Source organism: Rhamphochromis sp. 'chilingali', assembly GCF_963969265.1.
Source record: "Rhamphochromis sp. 'chilingali' genome assembly, chromosome: 12".
Classification (NCBI taxonomy): domain Eukaryota; kingdom Metazoa; phylum Chordata; class Actinopteri; order Cichliformes; family Cichlidae; genus Rhamphochromis; species Rhamphochromis sp. 'chilingali'.
Window position 1 is genome coordinate 27,213,044 of NC_137939.1, and position 19,454 is coordinate 27,232,497.

Below are 19,454 nucleotides of genomic sequence, written 5' to 3' on the forward strand. Positions count from 1 at the left end.
CAGTGCTGGACTGGATCATTAAGGGTCTGCCTGCAAGTAAGGGTGTAGACCTGAAGGCTTTCCTGGGAAAGCGGGCGGAGCTTTCTGTTCAGGCGGGATGTTTGCTGTGGGGGAGGAGAGTCATCATTCCCATGTCACTGCGACCAAAACTGTTGAAGCAACTGCATGCAGGACATAGTGGAATAGTGAGAATGAAGGAAATAGCGAGAAGCTATTTTTGGTGGCCAAATATGGACAAACAGATCGAGGAGATTGCTAAGAACTGCTCTTCGTGTCAGATGGTCCGGAACAACCCACCACTTGCTCCTCTTCATCCCTGGGAGTTCCCACAGGAGCCATGGCATCGGGTACACATTGACTTTGCAGGTCCATACGAGGACAAAATGTTTCTTGTAGCTGTTGATGCACACAGTAAATGGCCTGAAGTGACCATCATGAAATCAGCCACCACTGAAAAGACCATAGAAGCTCCTACTCAGATAGTCTCTGACAATGGACCTCAACTGGTTTCACAGGAAATGGAGGCTTTCCTACAGGCTAATGGAGTGCAGCACATTACGTCAGCTCCATACCATCCTGCAACGAATGGTCTTGCAGAAAGGTTTGTTCAGACAATGAAACATGCACTGAAAACATCACAAGGCCAAGGAACACTGCATCAGAGACTGCACAAGTTTCTGCTTAACTACCGGAATAGTCCACATGCGACCACAAGGACATCTCCTGCCAACGCAATGTTCAAAAGAGATCTGCGCACTACCTTTGATCTTTTGAAACCCTCAACTGTGAAGGACACTGTACAAAAACAACAAGAGAAACAAATCATGTACAGGGGTCAAAAGGTCAAGGGCAGAGTCTTCAGCACCGGCGAGTCAGTGCAAGCCAGGAACTACCGAGGAGTACACAAGTGGGTTCCTGCAACTGTCATTGCTCAAACTGGTCCAGTTTCATATACAGTTCAGGTGGCCGATGGAGTCTGGAGAAGACACGTGGATCAGCTACTCCGGTCCGCACCAGTGTCTGCAGAAGGGTCTTGCGGAGATCTTGAAAATGCACTCCCTTCCTTCCCTCCCCATCTCCAGCTGCCTCCCTCTTCCCGCTCCTCCACAACCACCCACACATGCAGGGCCTTGGAGTGGGGGTATGTCATCAGGGTGCAGAGGAGGCTACCCCCCCCCGTCCCCTTCTGGCTGCCTCTGCCTCAATTTTATCCCACCACTTAGACATTCACATTATTCACACTCTCATTACACATACATATAGGATCTTGGGGGTGGGCACAATCACGGAGTCCAAATCACCATCAGGGTGTATACCTCACCCCTGACGTCGTTGCCCACCTCTCAATCTTAAATACACTTAGTCATTGAGGGCTAGCAGGAGGGACTATGCGCTTACCTGCTGCTCCTTGGCAGGTAGCCCCATGCCCTCCTGGGTTTTAATTGCACCTTAGAACACATATGCATCAACACTACAATGAGCGGGTGGAGGGAGGTTTGGAGTCTTCTCCCACCCCCATTCTCTGCGGCCTGCTGGAGCGGGAGGGCTAGTAGGAGGAGTTGGCCGTCCGACTGCGGTCTGGGGTGTGGGGCCTCCCTGCTGCTGCGGAGTCGGGGTGGTCTGCCTCTCCCCACCGCAGGGAAAAGGGTAACACCACCTGGGTCTGGGTGCAATTCCCCCCTCCAGGAGCAAGGGTACCTAGACCCGGTTTGTAGAGTACGCTTGGGGAGTGTGATTGTGTGTACAGCGTCTCTTTATGTCTGTCTCCACGTTGGTTGAGTGTGGAGTGAGTGCATATGAGAGCATGAGGGTGGGAATGGATGTTTGTGTCTGTGTGTGCCTGTATGTCTGTGTCTATATGTCAGGTTGGGTATCAGACGCCACCTCTCTGGGGACACCTCAGGCCCTCCAAGGTTTGGAGGCCTATCTCCACCCACCACCACTTCCCCTGCCGGTGGCGGACTCCCTCAGGTGTCGGTGTGTTGGTGGTTCTTTGTGTCTGGGGGTGGGCGTCCGGGTACACACCGGCTCACTCCTTGGCGGCCGCTTGTTGGGGCCTGGGGCCTGGGGCTCGCTCGGCCCCCTTTGGAGGTGGGGTGCCCCCGGCCTCTCGGCCTGGGGCTCGGTCACTCAGGCGCAGCTGGGGGCCGGCGGAGCTCACGGGCGCGTCACTGCAACTCCCCCTGACTTCTGCTCCGCGGCTGCTGGGCGAGCCCTCATCTGGGACTCTCCTCAGCTCTTACTGGAACAGTGGCGCGGCTGCCCCTCTGTTGGTCTTCCATGGTCTCTTGTGTTCTGGGGGCCTCTGGATGTCTGGAGTTTTGATCTCCTCCATACCCGCTTCACACCCTGGAGGACGGGGCTGTGGCCCCCCCACACTCCCTAGCAGATCATTACATGGAGAAACCTTTGGAATGCAAGCATGCTGATCCACACAGGTATGCACACATGGGTATTCACAGACGCGGACTAAAGCTTTCTTGGCTGCTGCCTCAAAGCACACTGTGCGCTGTCTATCTTGCGTGCTGCACAATATCGTTTATTATTTAGTAAATATTGATATCTATGACTAGCTAGTTTATTGTGATGGTGCTTTGTTTTCTCTATTATTATGTTGCTCTTTGTTGTTTGCTGTCTCCTCTGTTTGTTTTTTTTGTTTTTTTTGTTTTTTTTTTCTCCATACAGGTGACCCAGGAGTTCTTTTTTTTTTTCTCTCTCTTCCCCCCCCCTTCTCACCGTCTCTTCTCCCCTTTGGTTTTCTTTCTTTCTCTCCCCCTCTTTCTCTCATTCATTCCCCCTGTCCTATTTATTAAAAAAAAAAAAAAAAAAATGACAAAGGATGAACTGAAGCTCTGCCATCACGTAATGTCGCATACTGCTGTTTCTGATGTCATTTAGGAAAAAAAAAAAGAAAAAAAAGAAAAAAAAAAAAAAAAGAAAATGCACTCATCGACTCGTCAGCCCCTTCACACACACAAGTAGAGAACTCCACCACATCAGGAACAGTGGTTCCACCTGTAAAGGAGACTGTAAGAGAGACTGAGACATCTTCGGTGTCAGGAACAAAGGCTCCACAAGAGAGCACACAGACTGACGTTACCACAGACCGCTGATACCCCAATAGAGAGCGGCGGCCTCCTGTTCGTCTGAGTTATTAGATGGCACCTGACCCAAATGAATGGGGCAGAATAATCCCCATGGGTCATGGGGGAGGTTGAGGTAGTCCACCCTCACTCCCCAAGATAGCAATTAAAAGAGTTGGTGTTGTAACCTTACAGTTAATAAGAGGTGAAATGTTTGTGAGGCTATTACTGTCATGTGCCAGTGAAGTGAGTAGATCACCTGTTTATTTCATAGTACATCCTTTGTAAGAGGGGAGGAGATGTTGTGTATTTTGGGTTGTAACAGGATCCGTAGTGGGCTTGCCCCGATGCATTATGGGAAATGATGCTTTTCGGCTGTTGCTCGGGCTAGCTCCATGTTAAGTTGCTCCGTTATAATAAATACCGCAAGTTACGTCGTGGTCCGAGTATCATTGTTATACTAGTAACCCGGAGTGAAGATATAACAGTCACTTTCAAAACCAAAGAAATCCTCGCTGTCAGAGTCGAACACCCTCAGAAGGGCCATGGCGGTGTCCTCCATCATGCAGCAGTCCAGCCCTTCGAAATCCGTTGGTGATCGTGGATGTTTTCACACTTTTCCACGCTGTCAGATTCCACCGGTGGAGTTGAGCATAACTTACTTTTCGCAAGTTTATCGCCGCTCGTCATCCACGCCTCCAGCTGAACGCGTAGCGCTACTTTGAAGTTTGTTTTTCGCGCTACTTGTACGGCACTATGTTGCCTGGCGGATGGACATGTGACCAACACACCACTCTTGAACCCCTGTGTGTCTGATCACATGCCCTTCCGCCAGGCAACGTAGTGCCGTACAACAGTGGAACAAACAAAACAAATCATCTTACGATATGACAAAAATCAGGCACGATCCATAGAAAAGCCGCACCTGACTAAAAGCCGCAGGGTTCAAAGCTTGTGCAAAAAGTAGCGGCTTATAGCTCGACAATTACGGTATTACAGAACCATAACACTGAAGAGGGTGGCTGTAGCTCAGGTGGCAGAGCAGGTCAGTCACTTACCAGAAGGTCGGTGGTTCGATCCCAGGCTGCCTCCTGGCTGCATGCCAAATATCCTTGGGCAAGATACTAACCCCGTGTTTGCCTACTGGTGGTGGTCAGAGGGCCCGGTGGCGCCAGTGTCCGGCAGCCTCGCCTCTGTCAGTACGCCCCAGGGCAGCTGTGGCTACAATGTAGCTTGCCGTCACCAGTGTGTGAATGTGTGTGTGAATGGGTGAATGACTGAATGTAGTGTAAAGCGCTTTGGGGTCCTTAGGGACTGAGTAAAGCGCTATACAAATGCAGGCCATTTACCATTTACCAAGAACAGAGTTCTGCAAAGTTAAAAAACAGTTACCTCTGAAGCTCATAACTGTTTACTGTTGTTTAATTTATTTATTCTTTTAAATTTTATGTGTTGCAATTTTTATTTCAAACTCTTACCGTCCATTGATCATCGTCTGCTGTGCCATCTTTGTCGTTTTTGTCTGTGATTGCTTCCATAAACATTGCGTCATAAAAATGAGAATAGGGCCCGTGTCCTTTATACGACAAAATAAGCATATTATATGAGCAATAGGGTTATTTTCTATAACTTCTTATTAGGCATTGCAGATTAATTAGTATAGACAGACACTTCTATAGACATGAATACAGTGCAGGGAACAGCTTCATGTCAAAAGAAAATATTGTATAACACTGAAACTTAGAGTTTATTGTTTGATTAATGTATATGTATATCTTAATTTATCCTGTTAAATGTTCTTTCTGTTAAACACTTGTGTTTTATTTTCTGCTTTTATTTAAAACTTTGATAGTTCTAGCCACATCAGTGGGCAAGGTGAATAGGGATGGGTATTGATAAGATTTTAACGATTCCGATTCCATTTTCGATTCTGTTTAACGATTCGATTCCTTATCGATTCTCTTATCGATTCTTTTTTTTTTTTAAAGGAGAACACTAAAGTCAATTAGCTTAGAACTGTGTTTTATATCTTCTCTTTGAACAAGATAGAAATTTAGGAGTAACATGGCCTTACAAACCCAACAGTGAGATCTTAAGAGAGCCACAGCCTACGGCTCTTCAATGGGGTGTCACAGGGTCCCCAGGAAAAAAAATGTATATGTAAAATAATAAAATAAATATTCTCCTGTAGCAATAACAAAGTTTAACATAAATTATTCTGTAGCAATTACACAAGAATATCCAGTAATGTCCTGCCTACAATTAAACACATTCACTTACCAAAGTGAAATCGGGGGCATCTGCTGTGGCAAATGGGTTCAAGCCTTTGACCACAAACTTAGTCACTGCTCGGTGACATTCGTCTATCCTGGCCTGAAAGGAGACGCTACCGGTAGACTGCAGCGAGAACTGCCAGCATCTGAGCCAGCCAGACTCTGTCTCTCTCATCATGGTTATCTAAATGCAACGCACAGTAATAGCAGGTTTTGTAATAAGGTAAATCGCGCTAACATAATATGCAATGCTAATTGATTAGTTACCTGCAGTATTAACGGGAGAGGACGTGGAAACGCTACCGCTGCTGCTGGGTTGAGCTTCGCTAGTCCGGAGCGGATCAAAAACACGACATTCGTTGAAAGCAATCGCGTGTTTTTTGAGCAAATGCTTTTGCATATTCGTAGTGTTTCCTCCCTTTGATGAAATCTCTACTTTGCAAGTATTGCACATTGCCCTGTTGTTATCCTTTCTCATAAAGTGTAACCAAACTTTTGAGCGTTTGTGCCGCTCAGGCGCCGTGTTTCCTACTGGGTAAAAGACGCTACTCAACGTGATGACGTCATTCGGGGCGACTGGAATCGATAAGGGAATCGTTTTTAAAAGTGGCAAACGATTCCAAGGAATTGAAACAGTGGGAACCGGTTCTCAACAAGAACCGGTTTTCGATACCCATCCCTAAAGGTGAACATAGTACTTGACAATGGGATATTTTCATTTCGTTTTCATGTTTAATCCCACCCTATGATTACCATGAGCAATACATTATTTGTAATACATCAAATTCATGTATTACCTACCTAGGTCATGACAAAGACCTGCAATCTGCACACAGAGGACATCTCGGTCACTGATGAGTGAATCATTCAACTTCTCCAAATCCCTAGGATTAAACACCTTCAACTTCTCAAACATCTCCACATCCTCAGGCTTCATCTTCATAAACTTCTTCAAATTCACATGCTCCAAATTCTCCAACTTCTTAAACTTCTTTAACATCTTCAAATAATCAGGCTCCGGCTTCTTCTGCAACTCCTCAGACTGTTTATGCTTCAAGCTCTGCAACTTCTTCAACATCTCCAACACCATAGGGTTCAACTTCTCCAGCAACTCTTCTAAATCCTTAAGCTTCAGGTTCTGCGACTTCATCAACTTCTCTAACATCTCCAAATCCTTAGACTTCAACTTCTTCAACACCTCAACATCTTCAGGCTTCAGGTTCGCCAACATCTCCAAATCATCATGCTTCAACTTCTTCAACACCTTAAAATGCTCCTCCTTCAAATTCTCCAACTTCTTCAACTTCTCCACTATCGTGAAATCCTCAGACTTTAATTTCTTAAAGTGCTTAAAATTCTTCCACTCCTCATCGGTCAAATTCTTCAAATCCTCAGGCTTCAACTTCTTCAACTCCTCAAACAGGTCAGGCCTCAAAGTCTTTAACATTGTTAACTTCTCCAACTCCACCAACTGCTCGATCTGCTTCTCCTGCTTCATCTTCAGAGCTTTTGCAAGCTCACCTGCTAAATGCGCCACTCTTTATTGCAAAATGTAGGACACAAACGCACACACAGTCTTTAGTACATTGACTTAATTGTTTTCTTAATTGTTACTACATTACTACACTGCTAAAATAAATAAATAAATAAACAATTAAAGAACAATTTGAAAACACATCAGATCTCGATAGGGAAAAAATCACAGTGTATTTACAGTGGCTTGCAAAAGTATTCAGCCCCCTTGAACTTTTCCACATTTTGTCACGTTACAGCCGCAAACATAAATCAATTTTATTGGAATTCCACGTGAAAGACCAACACAAAGTGGTGTACACGTGAGAAGTGGAACGAAAATCACACATGATTCCAAACATTTTTTACAAATAAATAACTGAAAAGTGGGGTGTGCGTAATTATTCAGCCCCCTGAGTCAATACTTTGTAGAACCACCTTTTGCTGCAATTACAGCTGCCAGTCTTTTAGGGTATGTCTCTACCAGCTTTGCACATCTAGAGACTGACTTCATGTATGATTTTCGTTCCTCTTCTCACGTGTACACCACTTTGTATTGGTCTTTCACGTGGAATTCCAATACAATTGATTCATGTTTGTGGCTGTAATGTGACAAAATGTGGAGAAGTTCAAGGGGGCCGAATACTTTTGCAAGCTACTATACATTATTAATAAATCTATTTTTTAAAAAACAATGATTTATTGACTTTTTGGAAGCAAGACAAACAACAACAAACCAGCACAGGTATACTTTTGCAAGCCACTGTATATATACTGATAAGGAGTGCAACTGCCTATCTCCTGGAGTCAAGACATGGAAAACATTATATCAGTGCTATCTGATGTGCGATATTGGAGGACCTGGACTACCTGTCCCAGAATATGGGGTGGCTGTAGCTCAGGTGGCAGAGCAGGTCAGTCACTAACCAGAAGGTCGGTGGTTCGATCCCAGGCTGCCTCCTGGCTGCATGCCAAATATCCTTGGGCAAGATACTAACCCCATGTTTGCCTACTGGTGGTGGTCAGAGGGCCCGGTGGCGCCAGTGTCCGGCAGCCTCGCCTCTGTCAGTGCGCCCCAGGGCAGCTGTGGCTACAATGTAGCTTGCCGTCACCAGTGTGTGAATGAATGGGTGAATGACTGAATGTAGTGTGAAGCGCTTTGGGGTCCTTAGGGACTGAGTAAAGCGCTATACAAATGCAGGCCATTTACCATTTACCTGTGCCACTGCCTGTGTATGGTCCAGGTATTGCCTTATGCTGCCAGTAGTGACACTAGCCAATGCCATTAGTGCAATAGGGGGCAAAACAAATCTCAGTTGCCTCCACCTCCAAATCCATTCCTGTTTTGGTGGTTGTCTCATTGTTGCCCCTCTATTGTACCTTTTGTTAATCTAATTAACATGGAAGCACCTTCAACTCTCTGCTACTTAATTAACTAGATCAATATCCTAGAAGTTTTAATGACTTATTCTGATTTAAAAAGTGTTTCTTTCATTTTCCTTTGAAGTATATAACCCAGTCTGTTCCTTGTTTTGAATTTTTATTACAAATAGGTGTATATTTGTGAAAACCAGTGGACATACCCAATCGAGTGTTCAAAGCGGTTGTGGGATGCGCCTGGATAAACATTATAAATCCCCCCAAGTTGCCTGATGTTTCGTAGTCTCTGGAACTCTGGGGTGTCTATAATTTTGACAAGAACTAGGTGTAATGCCATGTGGCCATGGATGGGATCATTAAACACCTTTGTGAAGAAAAAAAGAACAAGACAACAAAAGAATTAGACAAACTATGTCCGACTAACACAATGTCAAGTAGCAGGTTTTGGTTTTTTTTTTTTTTTTACATTTAGGTTAAGTTTTTTTAGTAACATGCCTTTGACTATGACAGTTATTGTTACTTTCCCGTAAGCATGCTTGCCTTACTGCGTTACTATTTTGTTTGCAAGAGTGTCTCATGACAATGACTTAAGTGTGTGCAAGATTCGTGGTAACAGACGTGTGCAGATCAACAATGGATAATACATTGAGGGTGGGAGAGAATATGACCAGCATAGAAGTTCTGACCTTACTTTGAGTTTTATTCCATAAAAAGTGACAAAAAGATTAGCGTCTGCTGTACACTGCGTGGGAAGACAACCTCTTTTTACAGTGAAAAAACCCTAAACTTCAGAGCAAGTACCTAGCACGCTGCCATGGGAATGTGAAATTCCCCCACTGACATGACCGCTACGGCAACGCGTAAACTTCCACCCGCCAGCATGCTAGAAGAAGAACGCACCGAGCGCATGGAGTACCAAAGGGACCTTTTTTCTAAGTGTTAAGGTTTTTATAGTTACTAGTTTATAGTTTATAGTTACTGACTATTAGGATTTGCTTACCACGCATACCCTTTTCTAGCAGCCAAGAAAGCTTTAGTCCGCGTCTGTGAATACCCATGTGTGCATACCTGTGTGGATCAGCATGCTTGCATTCCAAAGGTTTCTCCATGTAATGATCTGCTAGGGAGTGTGGGGGGGCCACAGCCCCGTCCTCCAGGGTGTGAAGCGGGTATGGAGGAGATCAAAACTCCAGACATCCAGAGGCCCCCAGAACACAAGAGACCATGGAAGACCAACAGAGGGGCAGCCGCGCCACTGTTCCAGTAAGAGCTGAGGAGAGTCCCAGATGAGGGCTCGCCCAGCAGCCGCGGAGCAGAAGTCAGGGGGAGTTGCAGTGACGCGCCCGTGAGCTCCGCCGGCCCCCAGCTGCGCCTGAGTGACCGAGCCCCAGGCCGAGAGGCCGGGGGCACCCCACCTCCAAAGGGGGCCGAGCGAGCCCCAGGCCCCAGGCCCCGACAAGCGGCCGCCAAGGAGTGAGCCGGTGTGTACCCGGACGCCCACCCCCAGACACAAAGAACCACCAACACACCGACACCTGAGGGAGTCCGCCACCGGCAGGGGAAGTGGTGGTGGGTGGAGATAGGCCTCCAAACCTTGGAGGGCCTGAGGTGTCCCCAGAGAGGTGGCGTCTGATACCCAACCTGACATATAGACACAGACATACAGGCACACACAGACACAAACATCCATTCCCACCCTCATGCTCTCATATGCACTCACTCCACACTCAACCAACGTGGAGACAGACATAAAGAGACGCTGTACACACAATCACACTCCCCAAGTGTACTCTACAAACCGGGTCTAGGTACCCTTGCCCCTGGAGGGGGGAATTGCACCCAGACCCAGGTGGTGTTACCCTTTTCCCTGCGGTGGGGAGAGGCAGACCACCCCAACTCCGCAGCAGCAGGGAGGCCCCACACCCCAGACCGCAGTCGGACGGCCAACTCCTCCTACTAGCCCTCCCGCTCCAGCAGGCCGCAGAGAATGGGGGTGGGAGAAGACTCCAAACCTCCCTCCACCCGCTCATTGTAGTGTTGATGCATATGTGTTCTAAGGTGCAATTAAAACCCAGGAGGGCATGGAGCTACCTGCCAAGGAGCAGCAGGTAAGCGCATAGTCCCTCCTGCTAGCCCTCAATGACTAAGTGTATTTAAAATTGAGAGGTGGGCAACGACGTCAGGGGTGAGGTATACACCCTGATGGAGATTTGGACTCCGTGATTGTGCCCACCCCCAAGATCCTATATGTATGTGTAATGAGAGTGTGAATAATGTGAATGTCTAAGTTGTGGGATAAAATTGAGGCAGAGGCAGCCAGAAGGGGACGGGGGGGGGGTAGCCTCCTCTGCACCCTGGTGACATACCCCCACTCCAAGGCCCTGCATGTGTGGGTGGTTGTGGAGGAGCGGGAAGAGGGAGGCAGCTGGAGATGGGGAGGGAAGGAAGGGAGGGGCAGGTAACCCCTCCCTGGGGCCAGCTCCCCCGCTGACCCCAGTAGGCACTCCCACCCTCCGCGACCCACCAGGGAAGGGGGGCCCAGGCCCATCAGACCGGGGCCCAGTGCAGTAGCGCCCCCCGGCTCCACAGAGCCCTGGACAGTCCACCCAACCCCACCACAGAGAAAACTGCACCCACCCCACCATCCACACATCTTCCAGACTACATAAGACGGTAAACGCCCAGGCTGAGATCTTCCTCCACCTCTCCTGTATCTCCCCCTCCTGCAGAGAGTTCCTGAAGAGAAGAAAGCTCCTGCAAGATGTGACCATCCCCCCCACCAGTTGAAGAGCCCCCCAGGCGGCTCGACGCACCGGCGGCACCCTGCTCCAGGGCCGGGCCCCCATGCACCCACCCGCCCACAACCCCGGCAACACACCAACCAGGACCCAAGCCCCCGAGGCCCGGGCCCCAGCCCAGAGACGGAGCGCCCCCAGAACCTCACGCCCATCCCGGACCCACCCAGGGGCAGCCAGGTTGCCAGGTCAGTAACCCACGTCCGTCAGCACAGACCCTCCCCTAGCCCCGCTGCACGCAGCCGCGAGGAAACAGTCACCTGAGAGCCAACAGAGCCCCCAACCGGACGTGGCCGCTACCCCGGGTTGAGCTCCCCAAGGAAGATGCCTCCGGGGAACCCCCCGACGCCCTAAGCCTGTCCCTACCCCCTCACCAATCACAACAGTGAAGGCGGGACCAAACTATGACCCCCCACCCCCACTAGGTGATGGAGCTGATAAAAGGGGCCCAGAGCAATTGATCTAATGTGGTGGCAGAGGCTGTGTCAAGACTAATGTAATCTAATAGATAATTTCTATATTGGTTAGAATTAAGATTATTTTTATTTTTCCAGTTCATGAGGACTGTTTTCTTGGCTATGCATAGGGCAGTGAAGATCATATGGGCTATATTCTTTTCTGAAGTGACATTATCTAAGCTGCCCAGTAGACACACTAAGGGGGAAGTTGGGATGTTACATTTCAGACACTTTGATAAGTCTTCACATATCTCGCACCAAAACTTTTGCACTGGTGGACAGAACCAAAGAGCGTGGATGTAATTGTCTGGTGTATTGCCTTGACAGTGTGAGCAGTTGTTGGAAGATGTAAAGCCCATCTTGAACATCCGATGACCTGTATAGTGCACTCTATGAAGTATTTTGTATTGTATTAATTGCAGACTGGGATTTTTAATTAATTTAAAAGTTTTTAAGCAAATCTGAGACCAGAAGTTTTGGTCTAGGTTGACTGATAAATCTGCTTCCCACTTTGCAGTAGGAAGGGATATTGATTCATCTAATTTAGAAAGTGTTCTGTATATTTTAGATAATAATTTGGGGGATTTAAGAGTAAGAAAATGTGCCGCACTTAGTGGTGTTTGTAATTCAACTTGACTGAGGTTAAATTTCTTTTTTACTATGGATTTAATTTGTTGATATTCTAAAAACCTTGTCTTGTTGATCCCATATTGTTCAACTAGTCTGTCAAATGGAATAAATTCTGTTCTCTCTAATATATGTTCTAAGTATTTAATTCCTTTACAACTCCATTCTGGGAAATTAATCATATTATTGTTTTGTAATATGTCAGGGTTATTCCAGATAGGTGTACGTTTGCATGGGATTAATGAAGACTCCGTTATTTTTAGAAACTCCCACCATGCTGTTAGAGAAAAGCTGATGTTGATACTTTTAAAGCATTCATGTCTTTTGATGTTTGAGCTAATAAATGGTAGGTCTGAAATCTCTAGATCCTTGCATAGTGCCTGTTCAACATCTAGCCAGGGCTCAACTAAGAAGGTATGTTTTAACCATTCTGAGATGAACTGAAGCCTGTTGGCTAAGAAGTATTGGTGAAAATTAGGCAGATCTAATCCTCCTCTATCCTTGGTTCTTTGTAGCGTTTTTAAGCTAATACGCGGGGATTTATCTTTCCAAAGGAATTTGGAAATATATGAATCCAGAGATCTGAACCAATCTTGTGATGGTTTGTTAGGGATCATCAAAAATAAGTAATTTATTTTTGGCAAGATCATCATTTTTATAGTGGCGACCCTTCCCATGAGTGATATGGGTAAAGATTTCCATCTAGTCAGATCGCCTTCTACTTTCTTTAGAAGTGGGATGTGGTTTAGTTTAGTTAAGTCTGAAAGCTATTCATTCACTCTCACATTCACACACTGGTGGAGACAAGCTACGGTTGTAGCCACAGCTGCCCTGGGGCAGACTGACAGAAGCGAGGCTGCCATATCGCGCAGTAATGTGTAAGCTATGTCCTGGGGAGAAAAAAAACTTATCAGCCGCTGTTAATAGCATGAGTAATCTACTGAAGCGCCTGACACGAGAGCATAGACGAACACTTCTGAGTGATCCTTGTTCATCATCCATGGATAACATTGCGGCAACTCCTGCTAAGCAGGCAAAACTTGATTTTACTTCAGCAGCACAGAAAGTGTCTGCAGGTGAGCTTAAAAAAATGATTGCAGGCTACATTATGGAAGAGATGCTACCGCTGCGTACTGTAGAGTCTCCGCCTTTTTTTTTTTTTTTTGCAAGGATACCCAATGGATTTACTTTGCCAAATGGATCATCACTGCCTTGCCGTATTGGTCCATTTGATCTACCTTTGTTGTTATTATTTATTTTATTTTCAGTTGTTACAGACGGGACAGACATGACTGAGGGATAGAAAAGGGAGAAAGAAAGATGAAGGAAAAGAAAAACAGAAGGGAAGAGGGATGGTGAGAAAGGACACTTAAAAAGAGAGAGAAGAGAAAAAAAATCTCCTGGATCACCTGTTGAGAGAAAAAGAAGAGAAAACAAGCAAAAAAAAAAAAAAACCAAAACAGAGCAACATACTAAACACAACACCATCACATTAATCTAGCGAAGTGTAAACAGCAGTAAATACTAAATATTGAATGTTGTTGTGCAGTGCGTAGGACCGACAGCGCACAATGTGCTTGGAAATAGCAGCCAATAAAGGTGTAGTTTATGTCTATGAACAGTGAACACCTGTGTGCACACCTGTGTGGATCAGCGCTCTTGTATTCAGAAGGTTTCCCCATGTAATGGTCTGCTAGAGGATGTAGAGAGCCATAGCCCTGTCCCCCAGGGCACGAAGCAGGCATGGAGGAGATCCAGGCTCCAGACATCCAGAGGCCTCAGAGTGCGAGAGCCCAAGGAGGACCACCGGAGGGGCATCGTGCCACCCTCCTGGGAAGAGCTGAGGAGAGCCCCAGATGAGGGGTCACCCAGTAGCCACGGACAAGAAGCCAGAGGGGGCTGCAGTGGCATGCCCGCCGGCTCTGCCGGCAGCCAGCTGTGCCAAACAGCTGATATCCAGTCATCCACACATTCACGCACACATTCACACACTGGTGATGGCAAGCTACATTGTAGCCACAGCCGCCCTGGGGCACACTGACAGAGGCGAGGCTGCCGGACACTGGCGCCACCGGGCCCTCTGACCACCACCAGTAGGCAACGGGTGAAGTGTCTTGCCCAAGGACACAACGACCGAGACTGTCCGAGCCGGGGCTCGAACCGGCAACCTTCCGATTACAAGGCGAACTCCCAACTCTTGAGCCACGATCGCCCCCATCGCCCCCCTATGTCTCCATCTTTAAAAAAAATGTTTATTATTTAAAGAGTTTAATTTCTATTGTTTGTCCACTTAAGGTTTATAGGGATTTTAAGAAATTTTTAGTTAAATTACTTATTGAGTAATTAAGTTTCAGACACATTAATTAGATAAGTATTTTAAATACAATATTGATATAATTAGTAATTAATTACTTCTTTAAAGTAACTTACCCAACACTGATTGCGGGCCCCAGATGTTCAACATTTGAACTTTGGAATGGGTGATATTTTTGGATGTCATGTAAGCGTCTATGATAGGTGCAGGCAATTTACAATTTACAATGGCTTGCAAAAGTATTCACGTGGAATTCCAATCAAATTGATTCATGTTTGTGGCTGTAATGTGTAAGTTCAAGGGGGCCGAATACTTTTGCAAGCCACTGTACATTATTAATAAATGTATTTTTTTTTAAACAATGATTTATTGACTTTTTGGAAGCAAGACAAACAACAACAAATCAGCACAGCCAATTACAAACAGAAAAACACAGGTACATGAGTTACATATGTAACATATGTAACAAAAAAAATCCATGAATCCACATGGTAGGATTTGTAAAGAATTTATTCGTAAATCAGGGTGGAAAATAAGTATTTGGTCAATAACAAAAATACAACTCAATACTTTGTAACATAACCTTTGTTGGCAATAACAGAGGTCAAACGTTTACTATAGGTCTTTACCAGGTTTGCACACACAGTAGCTGGTATTTTGGCCCATTCCTCCATGCAGATCTTCTCGAGAGCAGTGATGTTTTGGGGCTGTCGCCGAGCAACACGGGCTTTCAACTCCCGCCACAGATTTTCTATGGGGTTGAGGTCTGGAGACTGGCTAGGCCACTCCAGGATTTTCAAATGCTTCTTACGGAGCCACTCCTTTGTTGCCCGGGCGGTGTGTTTTGGATCATTGTCATGTTGGAAGACCCAGCCTCGTTTCATCTTCAAAGTTCTCACTGACGGAAGGAGGTTTTGGGTCAAAATCTCACGATACATGGCCCCATTCATTCTGTCCTTAACACGGATCAGTCGTCCTGTCCCCTTGGCAGAAAAACAGCCCCATAGCATGATGTTTCCACCCCCATGCTTCACAGTAGGTATGGTGTTCTTGGGATGCAACTCAGTATTCTTCTTCCTCCAAACACGACGAGTTGAGTTTATACCAAAAAGTTCTACTTTGGTTTCATCTGACCACATGACATTCTCCCAATCCTCTGCTGTATCATCCATGTGCTCTCTGGCAAACTTCAGACGGGCCTGGACATGCACTGGCTTCAGCAGCGGAACACGTCTGGCACTGCGGGATTTGATTCCCTGCCGTTGTAGTGTGTTACTGATGGTGACCTTTGTTACTTTGGTCTCAGCTCTCTGCAGGTCATTCACCAGGTCCCCCCGTGTGGTTCTGGGATCTTTGCTCACCGTTCTCATGATCATTTTGACCCCACGGGATGAGATCTTGCGTGGAGCCCCAGATTGTGGGAGATTATCAGTGGTCCTGGTGTCCTTCGAAAGCTCTTTGGTCTTGGCCATGGCGGAGTTTGGAGTCTGACTGTTTGAGGCTGTGGACAGGTGTCTTTTATACAGATGATGAGTTTAAACAGGTGCCATTCATACAGGTAACGAGTGGGGGACAGAAAAGCTTCTTACAGAAGACGTTACAGGTCTGTGATGGCCAGAGATCTTCCTTGTTTGAGGTGACCAAATACTTATTTTCCACCCTAATTTACGAATAAATTCTTTACAAATCCTACCATGTGAATTCATGGATTTTTTTTCACATTCTGTCTCTCACAGTTGAAGTGTACCTCTGGTGCAAATTACTGACCTCTGTCATCATTTTAAGTGGGAGAACTTGCACAATCGGTGGCTGACTAAATACTTTTTTGCCCCACTGTATATATGCATGCATAAAGAGTATGTATATATGCCGGAGTATATACATTGCAGAGTATAGGTAGGCATGCATAATTAGCACCCACACTTTTGTTCACATTAGTTCTGTTTGTTTTGACTGTGTGCTTGTTTATTTCTCCTGAAATGTATTACATGTCTTTGTTTAAACTGTGACAAAAATATTAAAAACAACTACAGTGTTAAAAAAAAAAAAAAAAAACTATTTAAGCCTGTCCATTCCACCCTGTGAATTTGTCCCCAAGTGCAGTTGCAAAAATCATGAAGAGCTGTGATATAACTGGCTCACATGAGGACCGCTCCAGGGAAGGAAGAGCAAGAATCATCTCTGCTGCTGAGGATAAAGTCATCCGAGTCACATGCCTCAGAAATTGCAAGGTAACAGCACCTCAGTCAAATGCCACACAGAGTTCCAGCAGCAGACACATCTCTAATCAACTGTTCAGAGGAGACTGTGCAAATCAGGCCTTTATGGTCAAACAGCTGCTAAGATACGACTACTAAGGCAAAGCAAGAAGCGGAAGAGATTTGTTTGGGCCATGGAACACAAGGAATTGACATTAGACCATTTGAAATCTGTGCTTTGGTGTGATCAGTCCAAATTTGTGATTATTGATTCCACTCGCTGTGTCTTTGTGCAGCGCAGAAAACTTGAATGGATGATCTCTACATTCATGGTTCCCACTGTGAAGCATGGAGGAGGAGGTGTGATGGTGTGGGGGTGCTTTGCTGGTGACACTGTTGGGAATTGAAGGCACGCTGAACAGCATCTGGCAGCGACATGCCATCCCATCCAGTTGGCATTTAGTTGGACCATCATTTATTTTTCAACAGAACAATGACCCCAAACACACCTCCAGGCTGACTAAGAAGGAGAGTGATGGAGTGCTGCACCAGATGGCCTAGCCTCCACAGTCACCTGACCTAAACCCAGAGATGATTTAGCATGTGATGGACCGCAGAGTGAGGGTAAGAGGGCCAACAAGTGCTCAGCATCTCTGGGAACTCTTTCAAGACTGTTTTACAACCATTTAAGGTGACCACCTCATGAACCTCATCGAGAGAATGCCAAGAGTGTGCAAAGCAGTAATCAAAGCAAAGGGTGGATAGTTTTGAAGAATCTAAAATATAAAACATGTTTTGAGTTATTTCAAACTTGTTTGTTTACCAAACCAATCTTTCATTTTCAAAGTGCCCCAGATATTTTCTAAATTAATGTTGAAATCACACTAAAACCAACCAATCTGCGCCAGATCACAAAAGTACCAAATCACATATCTCTGGAGGAAACATCAAGAAGGTGATTATTCTCTCAGTCTTGGAGCTTGTTGTGGTAGTATAAAATCACAGTGGTCCTGACCTCCTGCCACAAACATTCAATTCTAATCAGAACAGCGAAAAGTTATTCTTTCAACCCTGTAGTCCTGTGTTTGTCCGTTATATGTCATATGTAGCACCAGGGGCTTGGAGGAAGGCTGTCTCATTTCACTCTGTAGTGTACCACTGTACATGGTTGAAATGACAATAAAAGCCACTTGTTTTGACTCTGTCTGACATGGTTTGTAATACTGGGGCACCACAGGGCACAGTCCTATCTCCATTTTTATCTTGTACACCTGATATTTCTAGTACAGCAGTGAAACATGCCACCTGTTCTATCAAGTTCTATGTAAGCAACTGGGTGTATTAAAGGTCGGCAGCAGTCAAACTACAGGGAGCTGATGAAGTAGTTTGGGTAGTGGTCTGGAGGCAATCCCCTGCATCTGAATGTCAGCAAAACGAAAAAACAAAACAAAAGAGATTATGGTTGACTTCCAGAGGGAAAAAAAATTGCCACTGTAGTATCTCACAAAAGTGAGTACACCCATCAAATTTTTGTAAATATTTTGTTATATCCTTTCATGGGACAACATTGAAGATTTGACACTCTAATACAATGTAGTCAATGTGCAGCTTGTATAACAGTGTAAATGTGTTGTCCCCTCTAAATACCGCAACACACCGCCATTATTGCCTAAACTGCTGGCAACAAAAGTGAGTACACCACTAAGTGAAAATGTCCAAATTTTGCCCAATTAGCCATTTCTCTCCCTGTTTAATTTTACAAGGTCTCACATGCAAATGGGGAACAGGTGTGTTGAATTTGGTGTTATTGCTCTTACACTCTCTCATACTGGTCACTGGAAGTCTAACATGGCACATAATGACAAAGAATTCTCTGATGATCTGGAAAAAAAGAACTGTTACTATACATAAAGATGGCCTAGGCTATAAGAATATTGCCAACACTCTGAAACTGACCTGCAGCACGGTGGTCAACACCATACAGCAGTTTAACAGGACAGGTTCCACTCAGAACAAACCTTGCCATGGTCGACCAAAGAAGGTGAATGCACGTGCTCAGCGTCATATCCAGAGGTTGTCTTTTAAAAATAGATGTATGAGTGCTGCCAGCATTGCTGCAAAGGTTGAAGATGTGGAGGGTAAGCCTGCCAGTGCTCAGACAATACGCCACACACTGCATCAAATGGCTGTTGTCCCAGAAGTAAGCCTCTTCCAAACATAATGCACAAGAAAGCCTGCAGACAGTTTGCTAAAGACAGGCAGAGTAAGGACATGGATTACCTGTGGCCTGATAAGACCAAGATAAACCTTTTAGTTCAGATGGTGTCAAGGGTCCGTGGCAGCAACTAGGTAAGGAGTACAAAGACAAGTGTGTCTTGCCTACAGTCAAGCATGGTGGTGGGATGTCATTGTTTGGGGCTGCATGAGTGCTCCTGGCACTAGGGAGCTACAGTTAATTGAGGAAACCATGAATGCCAACATGTACCTTGACATACTGAAGCAGAGCATGATCACCTCCTTTCAGATACTGGGCCACAGGACAGTATTCCAACATGATAACAACCCCAAACACACCTCCACAAAGACCAGTGCCTTGCTAAATAAACTGAAGGTAAAGGTACTTGAGAATCGTCTTGCTGTTGCTCATGATTTTCCCTGCACCAGTCCATCAAACTTCTGCTAGACATAAGACTTCGAGACGATAGTCATCGAAGACCTTTAGCACTTGTGCGAGGTATCCCGTTCGGTAGAGTGAGCTGACATTCCATGTCCCGATGAGAGTTAATATCCTTGTGTTGAGGAATGGTCGATCCA

At 45.8% G+C, this 19,454-nt stretch overlaps 1 protein-coding gene across 1 annotated transcript in view; it reads right to left on the minus strand.

Moving 5' to 3' along the window:
• The window catches only part of LOC308407319 (deoxynucleoside triphosphate triphosphohydrolase SAMHD1-like), a gene marked incomplete at both ends in the record, with an annotated part of 28,754 nt that extends 9,560 nt beyond the window's left edge, over positions 1 to 19,194 (minus strand). Inside the window, 4 exons of the mRNA XM_080898888.1 lie at positions 4,562 to 4,659; positions 6,158 to 6,894; positions 8,452 to 8,612; positions 19,126 to 19,194. Of these exons, the coding sequence (XP_080755014.1) occupies positions 4,562 to 4,659; positions 6,158 to 6,894; positions 8,452 to 8,612; positions 19,126 to 19,194 (1,065 nt within the window). The remainder of the gene's footprint in view (positions 1 to 4,561; positions 4,660 to 6,157; positions 6,895 to 8,451; positions 8,613 to 19,125) is intronic.
• Positions 19,195 to 19,454: the final 260 nt, after the last annotated feature.